At 34.3% G+C, this 25,652-nt stretch overlaps 1 protein-coding gene across 3 annotated transcripts in view; it reads right to left on the reverse strand.

Moving 5' to 3' along the window:
* Positions 1-50: 50 nt before the first annotated feature.
* SGCE (sarcoglycan epsilon) overlaps positions 51-25,652 on the reverse strand; it is a 73,048-nt gene continuing 47,446 nt past the window's right edge. The window contains exons 6-12 of one of the 3 annotated variants that reach the window (XM_037836693.1): positions 18,624-18,786; positions 16,022-16,233; positions 15,068-15,094; positions 14,156-14,344; positions 3,156-3,199; positions 2,244-2,278; positions 56-315 (exon numbers count right to left, since the gene is read on the reverse strand). In XM_037836693.1, the coding sequence (XP_037692621.1) occupies positions 265-315; positions 2,244-2,278; positions 3,156-3,199; positions 14,156-14,344; positions 15,068-15,094; positions 16,022-16,233; positions 18,624-18,786 (721 nt within the window). In that variant the 3' untranslated portion in view covers positions 56-264. Of the gene's footprint in view, positions 316-2,243; positions 2,279-3,155; positions 3,200-14,155; positions 14,345-15,067; positions 15,095-16,021; positions 16,234-18,623; positions 18,787-25,652 lie in introns of all 3 variants that reach the window. The other 2 variants (XM_037836694.1, XM_037836695.1) reach the window with 2 other exon arrangements.

The raw sequence follows: 25,652 nt of genomic DNA on the forward strand, positions 1-25,652 counted from the left end.
AAGTGATTTTCACCAGATATTGGGCTTCATTCATAATATTTATTTTAAAGATCACTTTTTATTGTAACAAATATAATAAAGTCATTAGAGTTTTATAAATTGTCAAAAGTGCTTTAAGTACAAAAAAAATACATTATTAAAATGAAAGTTATATTGTATTATCTGGTACATACTTAATAATATCAGCATGCACAACATATGCCAGAAAAGCTCATGCATTATTGGAAGAAAAAAGAAATAAGACATAACTGCTATATTGTCTGATTACAAATTCATTGCTTCAGTCAATTTTCTTTCTTCAGGGATACCATTTACCTGCAATGTGTAAGAATGAATACGGGCATGTTAGTAAGGGCTTAGATACTTTTAGATTTTGAGCAAAACAAATTATGGCAAGGAGAAATTTTCTATCTTCTTAGCTTAACTGAAAACAATGGTTTTGCATTATTTCTCTGAATTTGGTTTCAAAAATAAGAAAAGAAAAATTCTAAATGAGTCCTCTCCTTCTTGGAACAAAACTATAATGTTTTGTATTTCTTAATACAATAAACAAAAAGAATGACCTTGACTATAGAATGTATGACTGTACCTTTTAATTATGGCTTTTAAAGAAACATCATATGAGTTGGAAGGGCAGAGAAAATGAGACAACCTGAAGGGGCATCAAACCTAATGGCTTGGGCCTAGATCAAAAAGGATTGCTCTTGTCAATCTGTAAGTGCTCAATTATCCCAGCTAGGGCCCAAGTACAGGATAACAACAATGGTTAATTTATTAAACTTTTGGTGAGAATTTACAAGAAAATAACTAAATAAAACAGAAACTTCAAAATCTACTCTCCCCGATGAATTCCATATAGGTAGCTATAAATAAAGTTATTTGATATCCAAAAGACAGACCTTGTACCTAAACTAACTTCATTAAAAAACTACAACAAAAACAACAAAAACCACGAAAAACTGTGATACTAGCATAGAGCTTTGAGGTACTTGGCAAAAGCAAATTACTGTTTCATAATAATCAAGCAGAGATGTTGCCACCTCTTTGGGGTAAGAGGGTAACCAGAGTGGAGGAACAGAAAAGCAATTGTACCCAGGAAAATACATCAGGGGTATTTTCCATACCCAATGAGTATGGGAAATATATAATGAATCCAGCTATGCATTTAGAGACAGAACAGAATAACTTGGAAATTGGGGGTGGGTGCGGAGTGTTGAACATTATTTCTTCAATTGAGTCCAATGGGAAGAAGGAATGCAATCTGCACATTAAGCTCCTCTCTCCAAGAGGCATAAATTTATTAAAATTTACCAGAGGTAGAAACACAACCACCTTATCATAATTATTATAAAAATTGGTAGGCTGGTCTTTCTCCCCTTAGCCCTTAACTACTTTGAGGACTCACTCAAAAAAACAAAAACAAAACAAAACGAGGGGAGATAATGCACGTTAGTTAATAATATGCTTTAAATTGCAGAAAAATACAAGAAAACAAGCAGGTAAAAGGCTACAGGGTTAACTAAAAAGGAAATCAAAGCTTTCTTTACTCAAGCAAAATGCCTGCTCTCCAAACCCTGTTGAAAAATAATTCAGAAAAATAGGTTGAACAACCTAAAGTCCCCCTAGGGAGATTTTTTTTTGGCTCTTATCACATTTGTTCAGGCACAAATTGTCCTTGTATTTAGAAGTGCTCCCTATTACTAAAAGTGTAGCACATTAGCAAGTCTACTTGCTAGAATCTATGTCTATGAAATCAATCCATCTAATATCATCTACTCGTTTCCTTATTTTCTCTAATGATATAAAATTTGGATTTTCAAAACCTTAAAAGAAATACTTATTATTTTTCCAGAAAGCCACCCTCTTCTACTCCCTCTACGCTTGAAATAATTAAGAATCAGAAGCAAGAAATCTTAAAAGGGACAGAATCTAGTAGTAGAAGTTCTAGTATTGCCTTTGTAGAAATATTCTGTTAATTTTTTTCCACTTCCAAAAAGAAGCCATTAATTAGTAGTACTAGATATTCATTTATTTTTTCACTCTGCAGGCAACACATGTTTATAAGGAAGTTTGTTCCTTCATCAATCTACTGCATCACTATATATTGAACTGCATCAATATATTGAACAGTCTTATTGAAACACATTAGTGTTTGATTAAAACATGTAATCAAAATTGTGGGGAAAATTCTGATAGATGTTATCTTGTAATTAAAATCTGATGAACAACTTCATTATACTTGCCTCAAATCTTTGAAACGTTGTCAAACGAAAAGCTCCTTAAATTCCCGAAAGCATTAACAGAGAAGATAATTTCTGAATGAAAACTTTCAATAAATTTCGATATGTCCCTGAAGTTTTTAAGAGTCTTACTTAATGGCATTCCTACTACAATGACACCATTCATACGCAGAATTCCACATCCACCTTACATTTTCAAACTTCTCTTGCTTTTCGAAAAGAGCTACAAAGGCATTATTGGTTGCCTGGCAATTAGAACCAGGAATCAACCACTAATTGGAAGACAATCATGAATAAGTTATCTACTCGGTACCAAGATGAATGAAATAATTGGCTGTGGAAAATTTTTAGGGACACTTGAAAGAAATAAACTTAAAGAAAGCAAGTCTTAGGGAAACAGAATAGTCCGGAGAGAATTGTCCGCCATCTTGTCGTCCCTGGTCATGTTATAATAGCTTTCTAAAGCAGCTTTAAAACCAGGCCAGTCATTTCTCATTTATCCCCCTGAAGCCCCAGTGATTAGTCACAATGGTTTCCCTTTGTAAGAGCCAGTTTCAAGCTGCTCACTTACTGAGACAAATCCTGGATGCATCCAAGCTAAGAATCTTTCAAACCAAGGTGAAGAATGGGGAGCTTCGCTGAAGGAAGGAGATTTTATTCAGTCTTCCTTAATTAGACAGGACCTCCATGGATGTTTCTGCTCTAAGATCATTTACCCTGTGTTTATCACTCTGGTGCCAATCTAGACAATAACCTAAGCTATTATTCTGAGGTTCTAACTTTGATTAAGGAATGACACAACTGTTTTTGCTTTACTGGGTAAAGCAAATCTTAATAAATTATACAGTACTATAATTATCTTTTAATCTATTAGCTACATCCATAAACATCAAACTTAAAATTTTTAGTACTTACCTGCAGTCTGTTGCTGTGGGATCTGAGTCTGATGTGGCAAGTTCCTAGAAATGATTAACATTTGGGGGTAAAATTGTGTTTGTTGACATATATGTAAAGAGAGGAGACATATTAGAATGAAAACTTTTATAGCTGGAAAGGACCCCAGAAATCACGTAATCCAGCACAACTCCTCCCCCGCACTCTAGAGTTTATGGATGAGGAAACTAAGGTCTGGGAGAATAAGTAATAACAATTCATGGAGCTCTTATATATCATGCTCTAAAATATCTCACAATGACCCTACGAGATACATATTATTACTTTTCTCATTTTAGACATGAGGAAGCAGGCTTAGAGGTCAGAGGCTACCTAGCAAAGAAGAAACAGATAAAGATTTGAACACAGGGACTCCAGGGCTTGTGTTCTTAATCTGTCTACGTTCAGATCCAGGTCTAGAAGCTACATGTATCCACATGCACACTCAGAACAACTTATATAACTGCCTTCCTTCACCATTTCAAACTTGTGCCCCTCTATTTGCATCCTGGGAAATGACACTGTACATACCCAGCTGCACTAGTCAAAATGCAGAAGTCACCTTTGAGCCTTCCCTCTCCTTCAGATCCCACATCCCACTCCCAACCACTCTCCTTATTCTCCTTTGAATCTGTCTTGCTTTGTCCCCATCTCCATCACTAATAACTTGCTTGAAGCTCTCGTTTTTCTAACTTGGATCACTACAACTGGCCTGGCTTTTTTCCTTGTTCCCATTCTTGCTCCCTTATAATCCACTCTAAATGCTGCTGTAAGAATGATCTTTCTAAAACAAATATGATTATGTTATTCAAATACTTATATGATTTTCAGTATTTCCTTCCTTATTCTTACCTGCAAAATAAGTATCAGTATTTTTTAGCCTGGACTAGAAGGCCATCAATAGATCCTGATCCCACACGAAGCCTTCCACGTCTGCTGGAAAAGGAACAACCAACCCAACCAACCACCACAACCACTATCATCTCTTGCACCCAGCCAGCTACTATTTGTCCTTTAAACCTAACTCAAAATTTGGTACAGTGTACACATATTGCCCTTGGAATTTAAACAGTTCCACAAGGAATATTATTTTAAATGTTATCTTATTACTTTTAATAAAAAAAAAAGCATCTCAAGTACCACTTCTTTACTTCCTCACTCCCCTGAGCATCCCCAACTAGGTTACCATTTCACATGCTTTCATATAAATGCCAACTGTCATTGTATTTCTCCCTACATAATATTTAATTGCCCCAAAGTATCTTAGCAATAAGAACCATCCTATTTTGTTTTGTATCCTTGGCAGTAAGCATGCAAAAATGTTTTTAAATGTATACATGCAAGTGAAGATACTTAAAAAACTTAAATAATACACGTGTTTATTAACATGCACACACACATCCATTTAGTTTCAAATTTTGATATTAAAATTAGTTTATGAAAATATATACTTTAGGCTCTAATGTGTAAGAAATTCTAGGAGTCATCCCCTTGATATAGAGTAGGGCTTGATCCAAGCTTGGGATTTTCAAAGTTTTTTGTTTCTCATCAGTAGTAGAGCTCTTTTTAATGGAAAGCCTAAGCATAACTGTGACATACAAAAGCGATAAATGTGAGGTGGCCATGGTTGAAACAAGGGAAACAGGAATCCCGCCTGCTTTTTTTCTCTGGCCCCACATGCCGGGCCCTAATGCACTTCTAAGAAACCTCCATGAAACAGAGTTTGAAAACCATTGATCAGAATCATTTCAAACAGGCAAATATTGTGTTTCAAATACAACAATCTAAAACGGAAAAAGGGACAAGCCAGTTCAATACTGTCTAAACTCTTAAATTAATTTATAGGAATGTTAATAACTTCAAGTGATTTTTAAAACACTTTCAGTTCCATTTAAAATATATTCTTAAGGAGCTAACAGAATCAATTCTAATTCAATTTTTAGGAAGATAATAATTCATCCCAATAATTACATTCCTTTTGCTATTACCTATCAGCCTTATTTATTATCCTTGTGTGATCTAAGAGAGCATTTCTTTTGGTTTATTTGTTTGTTCTTTCTGTATTTCATGCACTATATTTATATTGGTTTTGCTCATGAAAGTAAAAAGATTAATTTACAAACCAAAAAAGGGAAATAAGTTCTAGATTTAAAGATGGAAAAGCAGACTTTTACTATACAAGTCAAAATGCAATTACATAGGCATTTGGAGAGGGGAATAAGTTTTATTGCAACTACTCAAATACAACTCACTTGGGTCTACCCTACATTAGAAACTGATACAGCCCCTCACCCCCCAGGCACACATACATAGGCACACACACCAGACACAAAAGCACTCACTCTCTGCCACATTTTGCTTCTGAGAAGATGGCAGTGCAGACGCCCAAGCTGGTGCTGTCTGCATGTTTGGGTAACATTTGTCGATCACCCTTGTGGAAGCAGTTTTCCAAAAACTTGTAACTGATCAAAATATTTCAGATAATTGGAGGATATACTGTGCCACAACATCCACTTATGAGATAGGAAACCCTCCTGATTATCAAGGGCAAAATTGCGTGAAGCAGCATGATATTTCTATGAATCACGTGGCCCAGCAGGTTACCAAAGAAGACTTTGCCACATTTGATTATAGACTATGTATGTATGAAAGTAATCTGAGAGATATGAATAGAAAAGATAGTGAAGTTAAAATCTGCCAAGCGAAAATTGAACTACTTGGGAGCTATGATCCACAGGAACAACTTATTATTGAGGATCTCTGTTATGGGAATGACTTCGACTTTGAGACTGTTTAACAGCAGTGCGTTAGCTGCTGCAAAGCATTTTTGGAGAAGTCACAGTAAAGCTGCATCCATTCATTGCTGAAGGCCAACAATGATTAACATCTTAACAGTGATGTTCTAAGTTTTTCAGTCAGCGTGTTAAAAGTGTAATGCTTCATAGCTCATGGCCACAACTTTTTTTTTCAATTGACTTGTTTTTTTAATCTTGAAACATAATTGTAGATGGAAATCAATGTTGTGTTTGGCAGAAGAATTAATAAAAATCTTCGATTCAGACAGTTTATGGGGTACATTAAATGTTCTTAAACAAATTGGACCGCTTATCCTGCCCCAATTGCAAAAATAATGGAACAAACAAAATAGTAGAACCACAAAATATTATGTTCTGTGTGTGTTTTGTAACAATCATTTCTTTCCAGTGTTTAACCTTAAGGTAACTAATCCAGTGATGGCTAGCATTCTAATGTGATTAATAAGTAATTAGAATATCACTTCCAGGCTCAAGTCAATATCTGAGCCCACTGGGACTTTGAAATAATCTACCACTTTATTAAGTAGATATCTATAACTTGATGGACAAATGTCCTCTATTCACCTATACTACCTCTCTTTTTTACCCCAGGGCATTTTATTGAATTAGAAATCCCTAGTCATAGAGGTTCATAATCTTGATTGGAAGTGTTTTGATTCACACACACCCAGAGTGCACACTTGTATGCTGGAAGGATAGGAAAATGATTTATGGTATGGAATAAATCTTTAGCATTATTCTTAATTTTTGTTTATCTAGTTTATTTCATGAGGAAGTCAGTTTTTTTGCTCCCATTTGGACCACCTTGCCTCTGAAAATTTATATCCAGAAAGGAAACTGGATGCTGTTTAATCTTATGCTCACTTTGACAAATGTGTCTGTTTTGTATGCACATAAAACCCAAATGTCAAATATTACATATTGGGTTAGATGGGAAAAAATAGTTTGAAAAGCTGGAAGAAGAGAATTCTGTTATGCTGAAGTCCTTAAATAATATGTTAAGTGTTCTTTTATCATTGTTTCATTTATAGGAGAATATGGGTAATTTCTATGTACTTTGAGATAACTGTAATTTCAAATTCATTTGGAAATATATCAGAAAAGGTTGTTTTCAAAATCAACTGTGGAGTATATAGATAAAAAAAGTCCTAGATCAAGGATACCCAAAATTCAAAATCAATATGAGGATGAGGTAGTTGGTACCCCTCTCTAGTTAGTCGTCCCTACCTACCCTTCTATGGAACATAGTTTGAAAATCACTGTTCAAAGTCAATCCACTGCCCTGTCATTTCTTCTCTAGCTTCTACTTTTTCCTCTTCTGCTTTCACTGCTAAACTTTCTAAATACCAATGGGCTTGCCTAGGACTGAGGGGAAAAAGTTGGTTGGGAAAATGCCACATACTAACTTAACAAGTGGAGAAGACTGTGAGAAAGCAAATGCATAAACTGAATTGGTTTAGGAATTGATAAGTATTTTCAGCATGTGTCCCAACTGGTTAAATCTGAACAGTGCTCATGTTCTTCTGAAACTTAGATGACTTATATCAGAAGTGCTTATGTGTGCAAAAAGGTGCTCAACAATAAATATGCTGAGATCCAACTTTCCCCCAGTCTCCAAGGTGTGTACTGTTTTTGTGGCTGTCCAAACTTGTGACTATATGTGAGCTTGTAGGTGTTCAGAGGGTAAAAACATCTGTGATAGGCACATTTGAAGTTGTATATTCTATTTAAGAGTTGCAGGGAGGCATCTCATAAGAGCACTGCTTAAGGCATGCTGGAAAAACACCTGCAACTAACTGCTAGAGTTAAGAACCAGAGAATGTAGTAAGAAAGTGGGAGAATTCCCATCTTTGGTAAAAGCAGGCTGCAAAAGGCAATTATAAAGGAGAGTGGGGGTTGACTTCAAATAGAGGCCCTTACAATCCTCCAAAAAAAGAACCTTTATAAAGTCATAAAACTGTTTACAATAATTATGTTACTAATGGGTAAACTGAAAGGTTACTATGTTTAAGCTGCATTATATAGAGATAAGATTTAAGAAAACTCTAATTCTCTAATAATTAGTATTAATTACTTGATTTTAATGCCATTAATTAATGCATTTAAATAGAAAATTGTGTAGATTCGCCATTGCACAAACTTCATTCTTTAAGAAAACAAAGGCAGTAATTTGAAAATTAATTAGTAAGTGACTTGGGGGGGCACACAATTATTTATTATTTGTACATCCATTTTAAGATAGTTGGACATTCTTAGATATCCTGCAGAGTAATTCTATGAGCAAGGTTGATGATTATGAATTGATTATATTCCTACTTGTTTGAAGCTCAAAAGCAAGTTAAGGATTTGCCTAAAGTCACAGAATCTGTGCCAGAATTGAAAGTAAATGACTTTAGTTTAATTATGTGGGATACAAATTTTCTTTTGAATTAGTATGGAGTAATTTAACAACAAGTAATAGTAATATACTTTTGAAATTTCCCAGTTATTTCAGCAAAATTGATACAGCCCAAACCCTGAATTTTCTACAAATTTTTTTTCCTACAAAAATCCTGATTTGACCTCAAAACTATTTTTACCAGAGAATCATGTCATTATTTGGATTTAGAAAGAAAGGAAAAAATGAAAGCAAAAAAAGAAGAATGAATGATCACAAAGAAATCAGAAACATCACCACAATTTTTAATTTCAAAAACCTTAATTTTAACTGAAAGCAATGTGAGTAGGCATGGAATATAAAAGACAAATGAGACATTTATTTTTTATCACCACCACCCATCATTTGTTTAAATGCAAAACCAAGCCTACCACAGCTTTAAAACTGAAGTATTGTAAACCTGTAGATCCAAAATCCATCAAAAAGATACTGCATCTATCACTTTTAGTGTGTAATTGCAGAATTAAAAAATGAAAATGTCAGTGGCTCTGAAATATCCTTGGCTGCTTGACATTTCTTGTCAACAGGAAACCATTATCTTGGTCCCCTGAAACATTCTCTTCAACTGATATTAACTTTTATTAAAACCTAACTTTTTTTTTATGGAATTTTACCCTAAAGTTAGTTCCTGTGATTGCCAAAGTGAAGACAAATGGAAAAATACTTTAAATAAAAGCTAAAATAATTAGTTACTAAATACCTTTAATTAGAAGACAACTAATTCTACTTTCATATTTCTTAATTTACAAAAGATTAGGCACAACCTGCCTCCTGTTTTGAGGAAGCCCCAATTATTTTGGATTAGATGTTATGATGAAGCAGGAAAATTTTTGCATAGCCAATTAAAATATTCCTAGAAAATATGTGGGACACTTCCCCCTATTATTCATTACATAAGGGTGGCCTCTGAAGATGCCTCACAGTCAGGAAAAAATCTATTCTTTTAATGTTGGCATAAGAAAAGCATAATGAGGAGGCAATATCTACCCCCCCAACACATAATACATTACAAATTTAAGAATAAATTATTTTTTATAATATCAAATATTTGAGATACTCCCTCCAGTCAATGCCCCTTTCCCCAAGCATAAAAGTGCAAAATTACTACAATTTCTCGGTGGCTTTTAGTTTTTCAAAGTTTAGCATTTCTCTCTTCCTATTCAGGCAGGCACTGTTTTCTAATCAGCATTCATCTCTCACTTCTCAGCACCATTTTCCTCAGGCAGCTTAAGTAGGAAAAATCCAAAGGCTGATGAGCACAAACCCACAAACAGCCCCAACTGTCTAGGCAAGGACAATGAATGCGCATCACCCCTTTCTCACATCCCCACGCAGACTACTCAGGGCAAGCTCTTCTCCTTTCTCAGCTCTACATAAAAGGAGTGTGACTAACAAACCACAGCCCTGACAGAAATACCAGAGGTTCTCCCTTCCCCTATCCTAAAACTGATGTTGTTTAGGGCTTTAAGTCAGGGATTCTCAACCTTGTTTCCTGCTCTGTAACACACACTCCCAACAGACTCCGAACCCCAGAAGTAGGGCCACTAGGATTTGTTTTGTAAAAGCTCTACAGGTGATTCTGATGTATAACTTGGTTTGGGAACAATGTGGCTAGAAAAATTCTCCCTCAACCTTCTTTTATCCCTCTCAACATACCTTTTAGGTCCTACCACTCTATGACTTGAAACATAATTCTTCGTATCAGTCAAATGTGTACTATATTCTTGATTCTTTGGTCTCTAACATAACCCCCAGTCACAACAATGACTGCTGAGGCAGAGACAATTTACTTTAAAGATTACTCTACATTATGGTTTCCAGAAATGAATTGTAATAAATGAGGGGACTGCCTAGGGAGGAGAAAAACTTTCCTACTATTAATGGCTGTTAAAAATTTATTCACTGAGTTACAAAGATAATGGATTAAGCACAGATGCAGAAAGTCTGATTGAACTAGGGGCTGTGGGATACTCTATAATAAACACCTGTCCAATATTCCTCAAGACTATCAAGGACATGGGAAAGAAGGGAAATCTAAGAAACTGTCCTAACCAGAGGAGACTAAGGAGACAAGATGATTCAAATGCAATGTCATGTCCTCGACTGGATGGATGCTGGAACAGAGAAAAGACATCAGTGGAAAAATTAGTGATATCTGGAAAAAGTCTGGAGTTTAGTTAACAGTTTGAGTTGTGGACAAATGTACCATGGTAATGTAAGACGTTAACAATGGGAGAAACTGTTGAGAGGTATCTGAGAATTCTCTGTTTTATTATTGCAACTTTTCTGTACCTCTAACATCATTTCAAAGTAAAGCATTTATTAAGAAAATAAATTAGCAAAGATCATTCACAATCTATGTTAACTTTTTATAACGCGATCACTTCAACAGCCTTACAACGTATATAGTCTCTGTAATCTGAAAAGTAAAAGGAACACTGTACTAAATGAAAACCCTCCTTTCTGAGCAAGTGCTACATCTCCCAGTTCTGCTCCAGTTTTCCTTTCCACCATTTCTTTAATTGCCTTGCTTGTATCCAGGATCTGAGATACTTCTGAGGTCAATGACCAAATTATCTATCCCTGACTAGAAATCAGGATAGGTAAATAATCTAATCTCAGTTCTGACCTAATTTAGCTTTGTCTTTTATCAATGTCTCGATTTTTATCATCTGCAAATGATTAAATATTTTTACGGTCTAATTCATGGTGCCAGTCTGGAGTCCTGTGAAGCATTCTACCAAAAAGAAAATATTTCTATATAATTGATAAATAACTGTAACAGTTCCTCATTTCACAACTGTCATGAGTTCTCTATATCTCTGAGATGGATTGACTTGTTTGAAAAAACAAACCAGTTTCCAAGCAGTTTTGAAGGGAAGCTTTGAACTTTCTTGAATCTTGTTTAGAATCCCAAATTAAACTTTAGCTCTTCCTTATGCCTGAGTACCTTAGGTGTCAAGTCTGAAGAATAAAATCCTGGTTGCTAGCCAAATTGTTTATGAATGATAAATTCAGTATACTTAGTATAAATATGAGAAGATGAAATGCATGGCCTTTTAGGAAGGGTTAATTAATAAACGCAAGGAAACATTATTGAAGCATCTACCTGGCTATCAAGTGCTATTGCCTCATCAAATATAACATCTTATTTTAATGTTGAGAATTCGGTTCGATTCAAAGGACTAAAATATTTGTGTCTACTTGATGCTGAAATAAAACCTTAAAAACCAGGCTATGTGTTTCTAAAGTAAGGAATAAAGGCTGAATTTGCGTAAAGGACAGCTGTGACGAACCGATACAATAAAGCCCCTATTATCTGGCATGGTTGGAAAATGAGGTTAATCACTTATTCTGGCTTATAGGGAGTTACCATAGAGACCATGTACATACTATCCATTTTCCAAGAATAAAAGAAAGATAATATACACTCAACACTGAAACTACACTGAATGTAATTTAATTTTCCTCTGATGAGTCAGACACACTTGATGATCTTGCTGTGTCTTAGAATAATCACTGTGAGTATCATCAATTATCTATGTACCTTATTTATACAGGAGTGCTTGTTAATGGAGTTTTGACATTAGCAGAAATCTGAATAATACAAAGATTTCTGGACTTGAAAATACATACATCAAATTGTTGCAAGGTCAATCAAATAACATTGTATTTGCAGATAGAGAGATCTGGTCAACCCATTGACGCTCTTGGGGTTACAAAAAGACCAGGAAGATACATTTGGTTGTAAACTTAATAGGAAATTTTACTTTGCCTGTGTATTAGTAACCACAATGCAAAATCCTAACCACAGAGAATTGAAATAATTTTAAGGAGCTGTTCCTATTCTCAATATATATGGTTAGAAAGTATATCTAAAAAAATGACAGCAGCCTTTTTTCCCTCCCTCAAACTTCACCAGCAGTTGAGTATTACTGACTTACAAACACATTCAAATTCCTCTACTCCTTATAATAAATATTTTTCTATTCCAAAATTTTATAGCACTGTTACTTTATCAATAGAGACATTTTCCAAACTGCGTTCCTGGAAGAGTTACCCAGCCTGGCCTTCTATGTGGATTCACGAAGTAGGTCTACACATTAAAAGCTCTGAGAACTACTGTAGCTTAAAAAACAAGCAAAACCTATTTCTCAAGTGCAATTGACCATTTCTTTTTTGAAGAATATGTACATATATAGTCAGCAGTTTAGAGCACACTAGGATTCTACAGAAAGCAATATAAGAAATGCTAACCTTAAAAAATAAATACAAATTCTTTTCAGTTTGAGAATGAATGATAAGGCTGTTCACAATTTTAAACAAAAGCAGGACAGGCTGCTAACAGTGAATTATTAAGAAATTTTACTAACTTTTTTCCTATCAGTATCTCATCCTCTTAAAGTAGGTTTTATAATTACCTATCATGGACAGGCCACTGACCAGTAGAGAAAATAGAATCCATCCTTTCCATGCAGTAAAATTAAATGCTGGGAGACTTCAAATTTTATACCCCCAATGTAACATTGATGTTTACAAATTCAAAATTTTAATTGTATATAATTTTCCCCACTTTTAAGAGAACTTGTATTAATTACTCCTACACATATATACTCATAATACTTTTAGATTTCCAAAGCATTTTGTACTAAATTGGCTAATCTGACTGTCTACACTACTCAAATTAATTATCATTTAATCTTCAAATTACCACGTTTGCAAAATAAGAATTAATAATGGGAAATAGTTTGCACCTACCAGGGATCTCAGATAAAAGTTTTAATCAACAAGAGTTTAGTCTGATGTCATAGCCTAAGCCTTACATGTGTGTATGTATATGTGTGTACATGTGAGAGTGACTTTTTTTTTCTGCATGACATCCATTCTACCTATGAAAGTAAGGTGAAAAAGCAAACTGTGGCTTTTAGTCCTTGGGGAAATTGAATTCAATCCACTTTAACATATGGCTAAAAAAGAAAACAAAAAGATCCATGGTCTTAAAAATAAACAGTTTTACCTTCCATTCCCTTATACCAATACCTAGCATCTGGGTATACAGCATGGGTTCCTCAGGTACAAATGTATAATTTCCTCTGCCTGCCCCCCATCCCTGTCCCTTACCAAGGCCCTTACAGGCTGCCTGACCAAGGTCTTTCTAGCACTGCAAAGAGGCTGACTAATAAAATATGTGACCATAGCCAAAACTGGAACTGTTTGTCTTGATATACAAGCAGATTACAAAAGGCAACCAAAAAAATCCATCCTAAAGCAAAAAATTTATATTCAGTAATTCTGGGATAATAAAATAAATGAAACATTAACAAAAGCAGTTAATTCTAATAATATCTCTAAAATAATTAGATATGCTTTTTCTTTCACAAGAATTCATCTTTGAGAAAACAAATATTTTAACTTATAAGTGTCAATTTCTTAAATATTAAGGTGAATGTGATCTTATTTGGATTAATGAAAAAAAAGTTCAAATTTTTAAATTTCATGAAATCCAAACAAGCAAAAAAAAATGACAAAAGAAGATTTCCTGAAATTATTCTATTTCATTTGTGTCAGCAAAGTGGAATTAGAACCCTATAGTATCAATATCCTTTGGTATTTTCTTTTCCTTTTATAAACAAGCAAACAAAAAAATGAAAATAACCACCCTGGTGTTTAGAGACATTAAATAAAAATATACATGCACAATAATAATTATGATCCTAAGGGATACTTACTGCTGCGTTTGCATCAATGGCATGTTAGTGCTATCGTAACTGTCTGTGTGTAGAGGAGGCATGATTTCCCCAGTTACGGGGTGAAACACGGGAAGTGTCGACAGTGGCCACGCTATCTCTCTATTCTTGGACATGTCACGGAGCTCTTTGGTAGATTTCTGAATAGCACTATGATGGACCAACTGGATACTAGGTCAAAAAAGAAATAAAAGGACACATTTAAAATCAAGTATTAGCCCTGATGGGTCATCAATTTGAAAAATGTTACACAATTTTTCTTTTTTAAATAAGAAGACATTACTGCACTCTGGGCATTCTACAAACTACTTCAGAAAGACATGTATTTCACTTAGTTTTAACACAGAAAACTTGAAAATTATAAATTAATTTTGAAATAAATCTTTCATTAAACTAAGCTACGAAGCCTTATGTTAATATTACAGCCTTAAGTAACTAGCATTCTATTTAATTTCTATGATTAAGACAAAGCTATCATAGTTATATTGTTGTTGCTGGTGGGACATTTATAAATACTCACAGAAATTTCATTTTATGGTAGGTTATTACTGTAGATTCAGGAAAACTTGTACGAAAGGTCTTTTCATCTTTTCTCTGGTTTATAGAAATGCAGATTGGGAAATCATATAATATAAATGGCAAGTTAATATTCTGAATCTGAAATATTTTAGGTTTAATTTTTAGCTATGTAATCTTAGTTTTCAAACCCTTTTTATTTTTAGGTTCTACCCCTCCTAAATAATTCTATTTAGAAAGCAGCGTTAACATTTATGAAATAAACTATGAAACATGATAAATGAGAAACAAGTATGACACGCATGTATGTAGCATGACAAACAACTGCGAAATTAAAAAAAAAGTGACAAAGAAAATAACAGGAAAGAAGACACTTACTCTGGTGTTTGCATGTTTCTCTTTTCCCTAGAAACAAAACAAAATTTATGAATTAAATAATAGCATTGATATTTGGAACATTAAGACTATTTACTCATGGGATCTTGCATGATGTGGAAATGCTGACATTGTTACTATCAAATGCAACTAGGCAGCATTTGCCACGAGGTTGATGACGTTACTTGGATGAGTACACATATAGTGATGGAATACTGATGGGAAATACACAGAAAAAAAAAAAAATGGAGACTAAGAATCAAGCTCAAGATTGAAATAAACTGCATGACATAATGAAATCAGGCTACATGTAAAAATGGAAGAATTTGTTACTTGCTGCTTTTTATTATTTTTTTTTCCCCTCGGTTAGATTACTCTGACGTCCATAATAATCTCGGGAGATTATTTTAATTGACATAGATGTCCTGAAAGCACTAACTATTCATGAAGTGGAGACTCACTACTCAAATTATACCTTGCTTTTCATTAATTTACTCCTAAGTTGCTTTTTAAAAATATTTTAGATGTTTAGATTGTCACCCTATTTGAAAGCAGAACCGTTTCAAGGAGAATTCTGACCATCACTTCAGAACAAACGGACTAAAAAAATTTATTTCAAGTGCAATTACCGTATCTATAGATTCTGCATATTCTCTGCTCACACAAGATGGCTTGTATAACCAAAATATCTAGCCTCAGATATTATTCCTGGGACTGTTTTGCCAGCAGAAATTTACATCTTGCCCTTAACAATTTTTGAATAATTACATTCCCTAATTTGATTTACTAGACTCAAAACTATCTTAAAGGAAAAAGGTACTGTTGTTTGACTTAAACACATTTTTAATTCATTTATAAAGTAGCTTATGAATTAAATGAAACCTTGATTTAATGGAATCTTATATGCTGTTATCCTAATAGGCTCTACAATTTTTATTAGTGTTTTAAAGTACTCACACTCCTTCCCGTCGGCAGCACATGATATAAGCAAGTATTAGAAAAAGGACCAGTGCTACCGCCGAGGGCACAGCCAGTGTAATTAGGAAATCCGTGTAATAGTCTCTGCTTTTCAAAGAATCGGAAGGGGGTTTGTATTCTCCACCATCGGGTAAAATCCCCTCTCCACGAATCACTTCCTGATAGGTGGACACTTGCTTTGTTTTATCAACCTGACACAAAAGAAGACAATTACACATCAAAATAATAGCTTTAAACATTACAAAATTTTATGATCTAGTAATATCAAAACGTAGTTTGATAAATTCCCTAAAAATCAATCTTTCCCAATCGCTTGATCACCTTGAATTTGCAAATATTTATTGGGGTTAGGGAGAGGTGATGAATGAAAGAATATAAATTAAAGGCTTCATCCTTGCCTACTTTCTATGTCCTTCCCACATTACAGATGTACCATGTACATGTACAGTTGTTGTTCTTTCTCAGTCTCCTTCCTTCAAAGCAAATGTCCCTCACACCACTATGTAAATTTCTTGTTTCCTAATGATAAGCCTCTGTTGCAGATGTTAGCAAACAGTGAGGAGGCTGATAACCAGGAATGGTGTCTTGGTTAATGAAAGAAAAAAGGAAAAAAAAATGAGGGACAATTTCCAAGTGAGTATAACCTTGATATTTCTGCCACCCAGCTAAGTAATTTTTAGGTAAGATAGTGTAAGGAGCATGTGACCCATCCAATGATCCAGTTTTACTAAATTCTATCCCAGGATTAAAAATACAAAATACTTGCACCACATTAATTTACCTCCACATTAATTGCACTGCTTTCACTAAATTGCATTCCATTCTGTTAAGGCTTTTACTGAAAACACTAAAAAAAAAAAAAAAAAAAAGTAGCCATGTGAAATTTTTTTACTACATTTGTTATTAAAAAAATGTTGTGAAGAACATTATTTGTGGCACTATTCAGTATCCTCTTCCAAAAAAATGCACTCGAAGAATTTTTAAAAATAATACAATACTAGTAAAAACTATATTTTCTGCAAGGAATTGATCTTTGCCTCCTCTGAAAGAAGGAGAACTAAATAATATGAATCTCCACCCATTTTATCCTGGACATTAGAAGTCCTGTTGTCAAACTTGATCTTATCCTTATCTTTTTTGTAAAGTTTAGCTCCTGGTGTTTCATTTCCTTTATATTTTATTTATTGTTAGTGTATGACTCTTATTTAAGCCTCCTGAGATGGTCTGTGATAAGATATGGCATATAAGTAAATAAATATAAAATAAAATTAGAAAATTTACACACTTTCCAGTTATCAAAGCCTTTCCCCATAAACTAAAATCTCCAAGGCATAAATCATTTACAAACTTTTAGAAATTAGATAACATTCCTAAACCTAAACTCATTGTATACCCCAACCACAAGTAAAATGGTGTTGTGAGGACCTGCCATCTAACTCCAGTGAGAGGAATCTTTTTGGTTACGATTACAACTGTTCGGTCTTTCACACCCTAGTATGACTAGCACCATGTCTGAAATATGGAGCTTTGCAAATTCAACAGTGATCTATAGTACACATAAACCACAGCAACTGAATTGTTTTAGTGGATTTAAGAAGGGAAAGAAAGAGCATTATTCTCCTAAGACACAAGCAACATGAACAGGAGTCCAGGGCAAAGGCCATAAGGCATGCGAAGTGCTGCAGCCTGAGTAACATGTTCTCCAGTACTGGATCCAGGAAAGTTGCCTGCAGTTGGCTCCCTGAGACACGAAGTGACAACTGTGTTTATGTGTCAATAACGTCATTCAAATGTCAATTTTAAACTTAGATCTAATTCACTCACCACCAATCATCAAGAGTTGACAGAAGTTAAATCTAAAGGTCACTAAAGAAGTAAAACAACCTCCCTGCCTTAGAAAGTAGGATCAAACAAAATATTATATATATACAAATATATTATAAAATGATATATGTAAAAGATTATATATATCTTACATATATATGAAATCATAATTACATTTTCATAACTCTTTTACTATGCAACTTAAAAGAGGTTTAGAAAGAAAGACTTCATATTTATGAATTTATTCTTAAGGCTGTGGGTAAGATTCTGGCCTTCCTCATTTGAATTTGTTTCTTGTGCCTTGAACTTTCCCTGCAATTTGAGTTTCCAAGACATTGAACCATTGCACAATATTGCTTTACTGTCAGATTTATTATTACACTTTTGTCTCTCTCTCCAAAGTGGAGTAGTGGCAGCATATTTAAGAGACTTTTTTCACATGCCACCCTGACTTTATAATTTACTCTAAGAGCCACCTGGATGTCCAGGGGGTTCGTCTGGACCACCTGCCAAGCTAATCCAGCCCCAGCAACTAATCAAGGGTAGAATGAGTACAAAAGTGGAGATACTCTTTCCTAAATGGATGCACTGTCAACAACAAGCTTGCCAAATCCTTAAATTCAAGGGAAGTCAATTGCAGTTAACAAAGTAAAGCCAGGATTTGCCCCTAAAAGCAGTTCAGGATTTAGTCAAACTTTATCTCCAGCCACATCACTCCTAATTATATTTGCAAAAACAAAATGAAACAAAAACTCACCAATGAAATTTTACACCAGTCAATGTAAAACTGAGTACGGAACTTTTTATCACATGTTATTACAGGCTCCATTTCTTGACTGCATCTTAATTGATTCTGTGGATTTTCAACTTCTCGTAAACAAGAAGAAAATGGGACATCGGCACCAACCATGACATAAACTCTGTAAAATGTGAAACTCTCAGGTTATCCTTTAAGAAAACTGGAAACACTGAAAAACAATCTACCCTGAAAGTAGGATTTATACTTTTGAATTGAGGGATTATCTAGAATCTTCCTTAAGGTAGGGGCCTGGGTTTTAAAAGTGGTGATTCATGTAGGAGCTTTCTTTCATTCTTTCCTTTATTCAACTGATATTTACCAAGTGCCTTGGTAGACTCCCTTGATTATATGCTAAAATGAAAAAAATTTATTTCATCTTATATATTTTAATTCAAAATAATCATGTATCAAGTTCTGATTATGGCATTGGATAGATTTCTTTCATTTGACATTTTAAAAAATGTTACCTTAGGAAAATTGCTCAGAAATAATACTATCATTAAAATAATAAATGATTATAAGCAATCAATATTCACTTTGATTTCAGTTTAGTAAGTTCATGAAATAATATCTCTGGAGGCCTGAGGGATTTTGCAGACTTTGCTATTCTACTCAACGATTGAGTCTGCCAACTTTTCTACTATGAAACCCCTTGCTTGGTCCCTCATTAGAATTTCACTCAATCTTTTATCTGTGAAGTTACGTAAGAGAAAACAATTGTTTGGAAAACAAAAGCCAGGAATCAAAATTTATTTTTTTGGTGGACATCTTAGCAAGTAGGACAAAGGAACTCTACTTAGTTGCCCAATAAGGGTTTCATAATAAAATAGAAGATAGTAACAATAGCATTTAAATAATCTTGGAGCAGCCTGAGAAGATAGGAATTTCATGGGCCTTTCAAAAGAAAAGAGAAAACCAAGAAATTCTCTATTTTTTCGTTAATACCAATGTCATATCTACTTATAAAATGAAATAAACCTATCAAAAACCCAGCTGTTTTCTTTGCAGAAATTGAGAAACTGATCCTAAAATTCATATGGAAATTCAGGGATCTAGATTAGCTAGAGCAATACTTAAAAAGAAAAATAAAGTTGAAAGATTCACACTTCCCAGTTTCAAAACTTTCTATAAAACTCCAGTAATCAAGTCAGTGTGGTACTACGATAAGAATGGACATAGAAATCAAAGGAATAGAATTGAGGGTTTAGAAATAAATCCTCACATTTACAGTAAATTGAATTTTGACACAGATGCCAAGACTATTCAACGGGGAAACAAGAGTCTTTACAATAAATGGTGCTGGGATAATAGGATAAGCACTTGCAAAAGAATGAAGCTGAACCCCTACCTCACATCATATACAAAAATCACACTTGTTCAAAGACCTAAATGTAAGAACTAAAACATTAAAGTCTGAGAAGAAAATTAGACCATGGTTTCTTAGATATGACACCAAAAATTTAAGCAATAATTTAAAAAATAGGTAAACTGCACATCAAAATTAAAAACTTTTTTGCTTCAAAAGACATTATGAAGAAACTGAAAGACAACCCACAGAATGGTAGAAAAAAATTCCAAGTTATATATCTGATAAGGGACTTGTATCTAGAACATATAAAGAACTCTTACAACTTAAAAATAAAAAGACAAATGACTACTTTAAAAATCGGCAAAGGATCTGAATAGACATTTCCCCAGAGATACACGAATGGCCGATAAGCACATGAAAAGATGCTCGACCTCATTAGCTATTAGCTAAATGCAAATCTAAACCACAATGAGATACAATTTTCATACCCACCAGGATACATATAATCAAAAAGACAGATAATAACAAGTGTTGGTGAGGATATGGAAAAACTGGAACCCTAAACACAGCTGATGAGAATATAAAATGGTGCAGCTACTCTCAAAAACAGCTTGGCAGTTGCTCAAAGGTTAAACACAGGGTTACCATATGTCCCAACAATTTTATTCCTAGGTATATAACCAAAAGAAATGAAAAAACATGCCTAAAACAACTCGTACATGAATGTGCATAGCAGCATTATTTATAATAGTAAAAAAAATGTAAATGACTCCAATGCTCATCAACTGATTAACAGATAAAGAAAAGGGGATACATCATACAATGGTATATTTCTCAGCAATAAAAACAAATGAAGCTACAACATGGATGAACCTTGAAAACATGCTAAGTGAAAGAAGCCAGTCAGAAAAGAACATGTATGATTCCATTCCTATGAAGTGTCCAGAATAAGCAACATTATAGAGACAAAGTAAATCAGTTGTTGCCCAGGGCTGGGGTGGGGGGAGGGTGGCTGCTAATGTAGTATGAGAAGGAGGGCTTGGATGAAGAAATGCCAAAAATGATTGTGATGATGGTTTCAGAACTCTGTGAACATATGAAAAAACATTATACTTTTTAATAGGTGAATTGCTTGATATGTGAGATATATTTCAATAAAGCTGTTAGTAACAAAATAAAATGAAATGAAAGTGCAGTACAAAAATTCAAAGCTATTTAAATGCATGCATGAAATCACACCCAAACCTGAGATGACAACTGTCCCAGAGTATGATTACACAAACTCATTTGATGCTCTTTATGTCAAATATATTACGACTTCAGACTTATTTGAAATAACATTAAGAAAATTATGGTACCTTTGGAACACAAATAGAATATAATGGATTGAAATTAAAGATCAATTTAAAAATTAAAAATGCAGAACTAAAGTGGATAAGAGAAATCATTGGTAAAGTATTTAGATGATCACTGCAAATAAACATATTCCATTTAAAACATGTTATTACTTTTAAGCTTCACATGAAGGCAATTTAGAATGAATATTTCTTAAAACTGTTCACAGCCCTCTTATTAAACATGATGTTGATTTGCATTTATAATTGGTTATATTTTTAAATTAAGTCATTCCAAGATGACGTAATAGGCATTAAGTGTTTTAGGTGCTTTGAAAGGCTTTGTTTTTTTCTTAATTTATAAAAGCAACATAAAAACATTACAGAAAACTTGGTATAGAAAACCAAAATTCATTTATATTGCCAAAAGAACTATTTTCATTTTTCATTGTACCTTGTAGAATTTTTTCAAATATGCATATTTTATCCTAATTGCAATCATTCCAAACATATAATTTTGCACCCTGCTTTTTCACTTAATACATCATAAGCATTTTCCATATTGTACAGTCTTTGTAATTATAGTTTTATGGCAACATAATTTTTTAAGTGCACACGATTTATTCAGCAATTATTTCAGAGTTGGACATGTAAGTTGCTTCCATTTTTTTATAAATATTGCAAATACCATCTCTGTGCATATTCTTTAATGTTACTATTTTATAAGTAAAAAGCAATGGAAGCATTTTTTTGACTGTCAATGCATACAGCCAAATTACTTTCATCTCTACTTGGATGATCCATAAACTTCTCAAACTTAATATGTTCCAAACTGAGCTCATCGTCACTCTATCCCACCCCACCTTCACCTGTTCCTCCTTCTATCTTCTCTCTGAGTGACTGGCATCCCCAGACGCTCAAGCCATAAACACAAGCACCATCATCTTTGACTGCTCTCCCTCTCACCACATATTCAATCCATCATCAGTCTCTGACATTTACCCTGAAATAACTCTCATACACACCCGTTTACTTTTTTCCATCCCCACTGTTACAAACCTAGTTCTAGCCTTTGTCACCTCCCACAGTGGGTGAATCAACAGCCCCCTAATTGTTCTTTTGATCCCAGTCTTTCTCCTCATTTTTGTCTGGAAGCCTATCTGCTGAATGAACTAATAAAAAGCTTTGTATCAGCTTAAACTGCAACACCAATGTATAGAGAGTACAAACGTCCTGCTCAAGAGAGTGGACATTGGATTTGCCTTTTCAGGTTAAAAAAATGCATATTTATTGTTTGTTTTGTAGAACCAGCAAGTTTGAACACATTGACTTTTAAATAATTTTGTATGAGGACCAGGTATAACAATAACAACTATGTTATACATGCTAAAATTATGTTTTCCAAATCTATTGTTTCCCATTTAGTTAGCATTTTGATATACAGAAATTTAAAATTTTTATGAAGTGAAATGGAGATATCCTTATGGCCTTAGCAGAATATTTTCAAATTCTCAAATGTGCATAAACAGATGGGATGAGAGTGTAATATCAAGTACAAGACTCAGTGTTAACAAAATTTCGTGCTTCAGAATGTTACGAATTGGTATATACTAGATACAACTTGTTCCTTGTGAAGAAATTTTTCTTGAAATTTCAACAATTCAATTTCCCTTCTTTGAGGTAAACTGTAATTACTGAGGCCTTTAAAAATACTGTGTGGAGAATCAAGAAACAGGTAAATAATTTAAGTCAAAATAAACTTTTTCACAATAGCCAGATAAATGGATCCAATGATTGTATTTTTTCCTAACTGTCCAAGTAACAACCATATTTCATTCTTTATTTTACGTATACAGGAGATAAAAGACAGTTTAGAAAAGGATGTGTTACACATTGCCTGGGAATTTTCGAGCCCTTAAAAGTTAAGGAGCACGTACTCCCTTTCTTTGCCCCATCCCTTCTATTCTTCTGTGCACATTGGCAACCAACCAATCACAAAATAAAATAAAAACTAAAGAACAAAGGATTTATGGGACTAAACAAAATATACAAAATAAAATAGGGTACATAAATGAAAAAGCAATCACAATTACATTGAAAAACTCATGGGTTAATAATTCCACTGTAATTCAGAGCACTGAACCTGGCACTGATATTCCTTACACTCAAATCTAAATAGGAAATAAAGTAAATGTTACAGTTCTCATTATTAGAGGAGGCATGGCTGCTTCTTTGAGACCTAAAGGATTTAATGGCCCCAAATTCTAAAACGAGTTTCTCATGTGTGATCTTGCAGGAGAAAATGACTGATACAATGAGCAATGTCTTAAACAGGCTTAACAGGAAAGGGAAAAGCAGCTTCCGTATGTCTATTTCCCTTAATAACCTCTGAAAAAGTCAGGGACATACAGGGAGGGCATAGTGAGGCAGCTCTCACTGCAAAGAAGTGAGGAGCAGAACCAACTGGGTCAGGCTTTCAGTCTCCACAAGGCCCTCCCACTCTCCTCCTCAGTCAAACTTCTTTAAAAAAAATGCAATCACAGTCAATGACTCCGCTTTTTACCTCCTGCTCACTCCCTCATTCTCTAGTGAAGACAGTGACCTCTCCACTGTCATTGCTCTAGTGATGGAAACCACTTCTTAGCTAGTCAATCCAATCTTCACTTAAAACAGATGTAATTTTTGGCTCATGATTGAACATTTCTATTCTCAATGCAAATTATTTTATGGTCTAATCAACTTTTTCTTTCATTTCAGTATTATATTATTTCAGATATGCACTGAAACATAATGAATAATATAGTGAATCCTCATGAACCCACCCTCCAAAACTTAAGGAAAAAAACCTGCAAACAGGGTTGAAGCCAACTAGACTCCTTCCTGACCTCACTCACCTCCTTTCCAGAGATAACCACTTTTCTGAATTTAAGAGTTTATTACCCCCATACTTTTCTTCATAATTTTTCTGTATTCAGCCATAAATAATATGTAGATGTGTTTTCCATATTTTAAACTTTATATTAATGGTATCATACTGAATGTTTCCTTCTTCTATTTTTTCAACATTATGTTTTGGGGATTTATAGCCACAGATGTGTACAGGTCTATTCATTTTCATTTGGTCTATATTATGAGTATATATAATTTATTTATCCATTCTCTTGTTAGTACACATATAGGTAGCTTCCATCACTTAATATTACTAAGAAAGCTTCTATAAAAACCCTTGAGCATATCTCCTTGCCTCCATGTGCAACATTTGATCTACCCAGTGTATAAACCTAGGAGTGAAACTATTGAGTCACAAGGCATGTACAACTTTTGCTTTCCAAATGATAGCAAATTGCATTTTCAATTTCTCTAATTTTTCTCTAATTTACACTCCCACAGCATAGTGTAAAGGCCCCTACTGCTACATCTTCTTCAAACATCTGTTATCATCAGACTTTGTAACTGTGGTCAAATGGATGGATAGTAAATGGTACATCATCATGTTTTAATTTGCATTTCTTTGATCACTAGTGACGTTGAACATCTTCTATGGTCACTAGTCATTAGGTTTCCTCTTCTGGGAATCATCTATTTCTTTATTTTGCCCCTTTTTCTATTAGATTGTCTGAATGAATTGGAATAATTTCCCCCCCCAATACAAATATAAATTCTGTATTGATAGCCCATCTTTCCCTGCTGATAGGCAATGCTAACTCAGTCATATATATCCATTTTCCAAAGATATATGTTTCTGTTTCCAAGTTCCCTGTACCATTCCATTATTATATTTGTATATCTCTGTGCTGACTTACCCTACTTACTATAACTTTATAATTGTTAGTCTTAAATCTGGCAGGTCAGACCCTCTCCACCTTGTTCACTTTCTTTTTTTCTTTTTCAAAATTGTCTGGGACGTTCTTAACCCTTTGGTCTTCCATATAAATTTTTGAATTACGTTATCACAAAAAGTACCACAAAACTCTCGGGCAAGATGGTGGCATAGAGAGGAGTGGAAGCTAAGTAGTCCTCCTGGAACAACTACAAAAAACCAGAAACAACTAGTAAATAATCCAGAATAACTGCGGGGGGACAAACGAGACCATCCATTCATCATACACCAACCTGAATTGGGAGGAATGCCCGAGAACACAGCATAAAATCTGTAAGTAAAACCTGCGGAACCAGGTTGGGAGACCCCCTCCCCCATAGCCCGAGCTGCAGAGCTGCGTGGTGCCACAGAGAAGCTCTCTCCCAGCAAGCGAATACAGCTCAGCTGAGCTCCAACTGGGGTTTTAAGTAGCGAGTGTGAACTGCTCACTACAGGTACACAGCCCCAAAAAACAGACAGAGGCT

This window comes from Choloepus didactylus, chromosome 5, assembly GCF_015220235.1.
Source record: "Choloepus didactylus isolate mChoDid1 chromosome 5, mChoDid1.pri, whole genome shotgun sequence".
In the NCBI taxonomy this organism is placed as follows: Eukaryota; Metazoa; Chordata; class Mammalia; order Pilosa; family Megalonychidae; genus Choloepus; species Choloepus didactylus.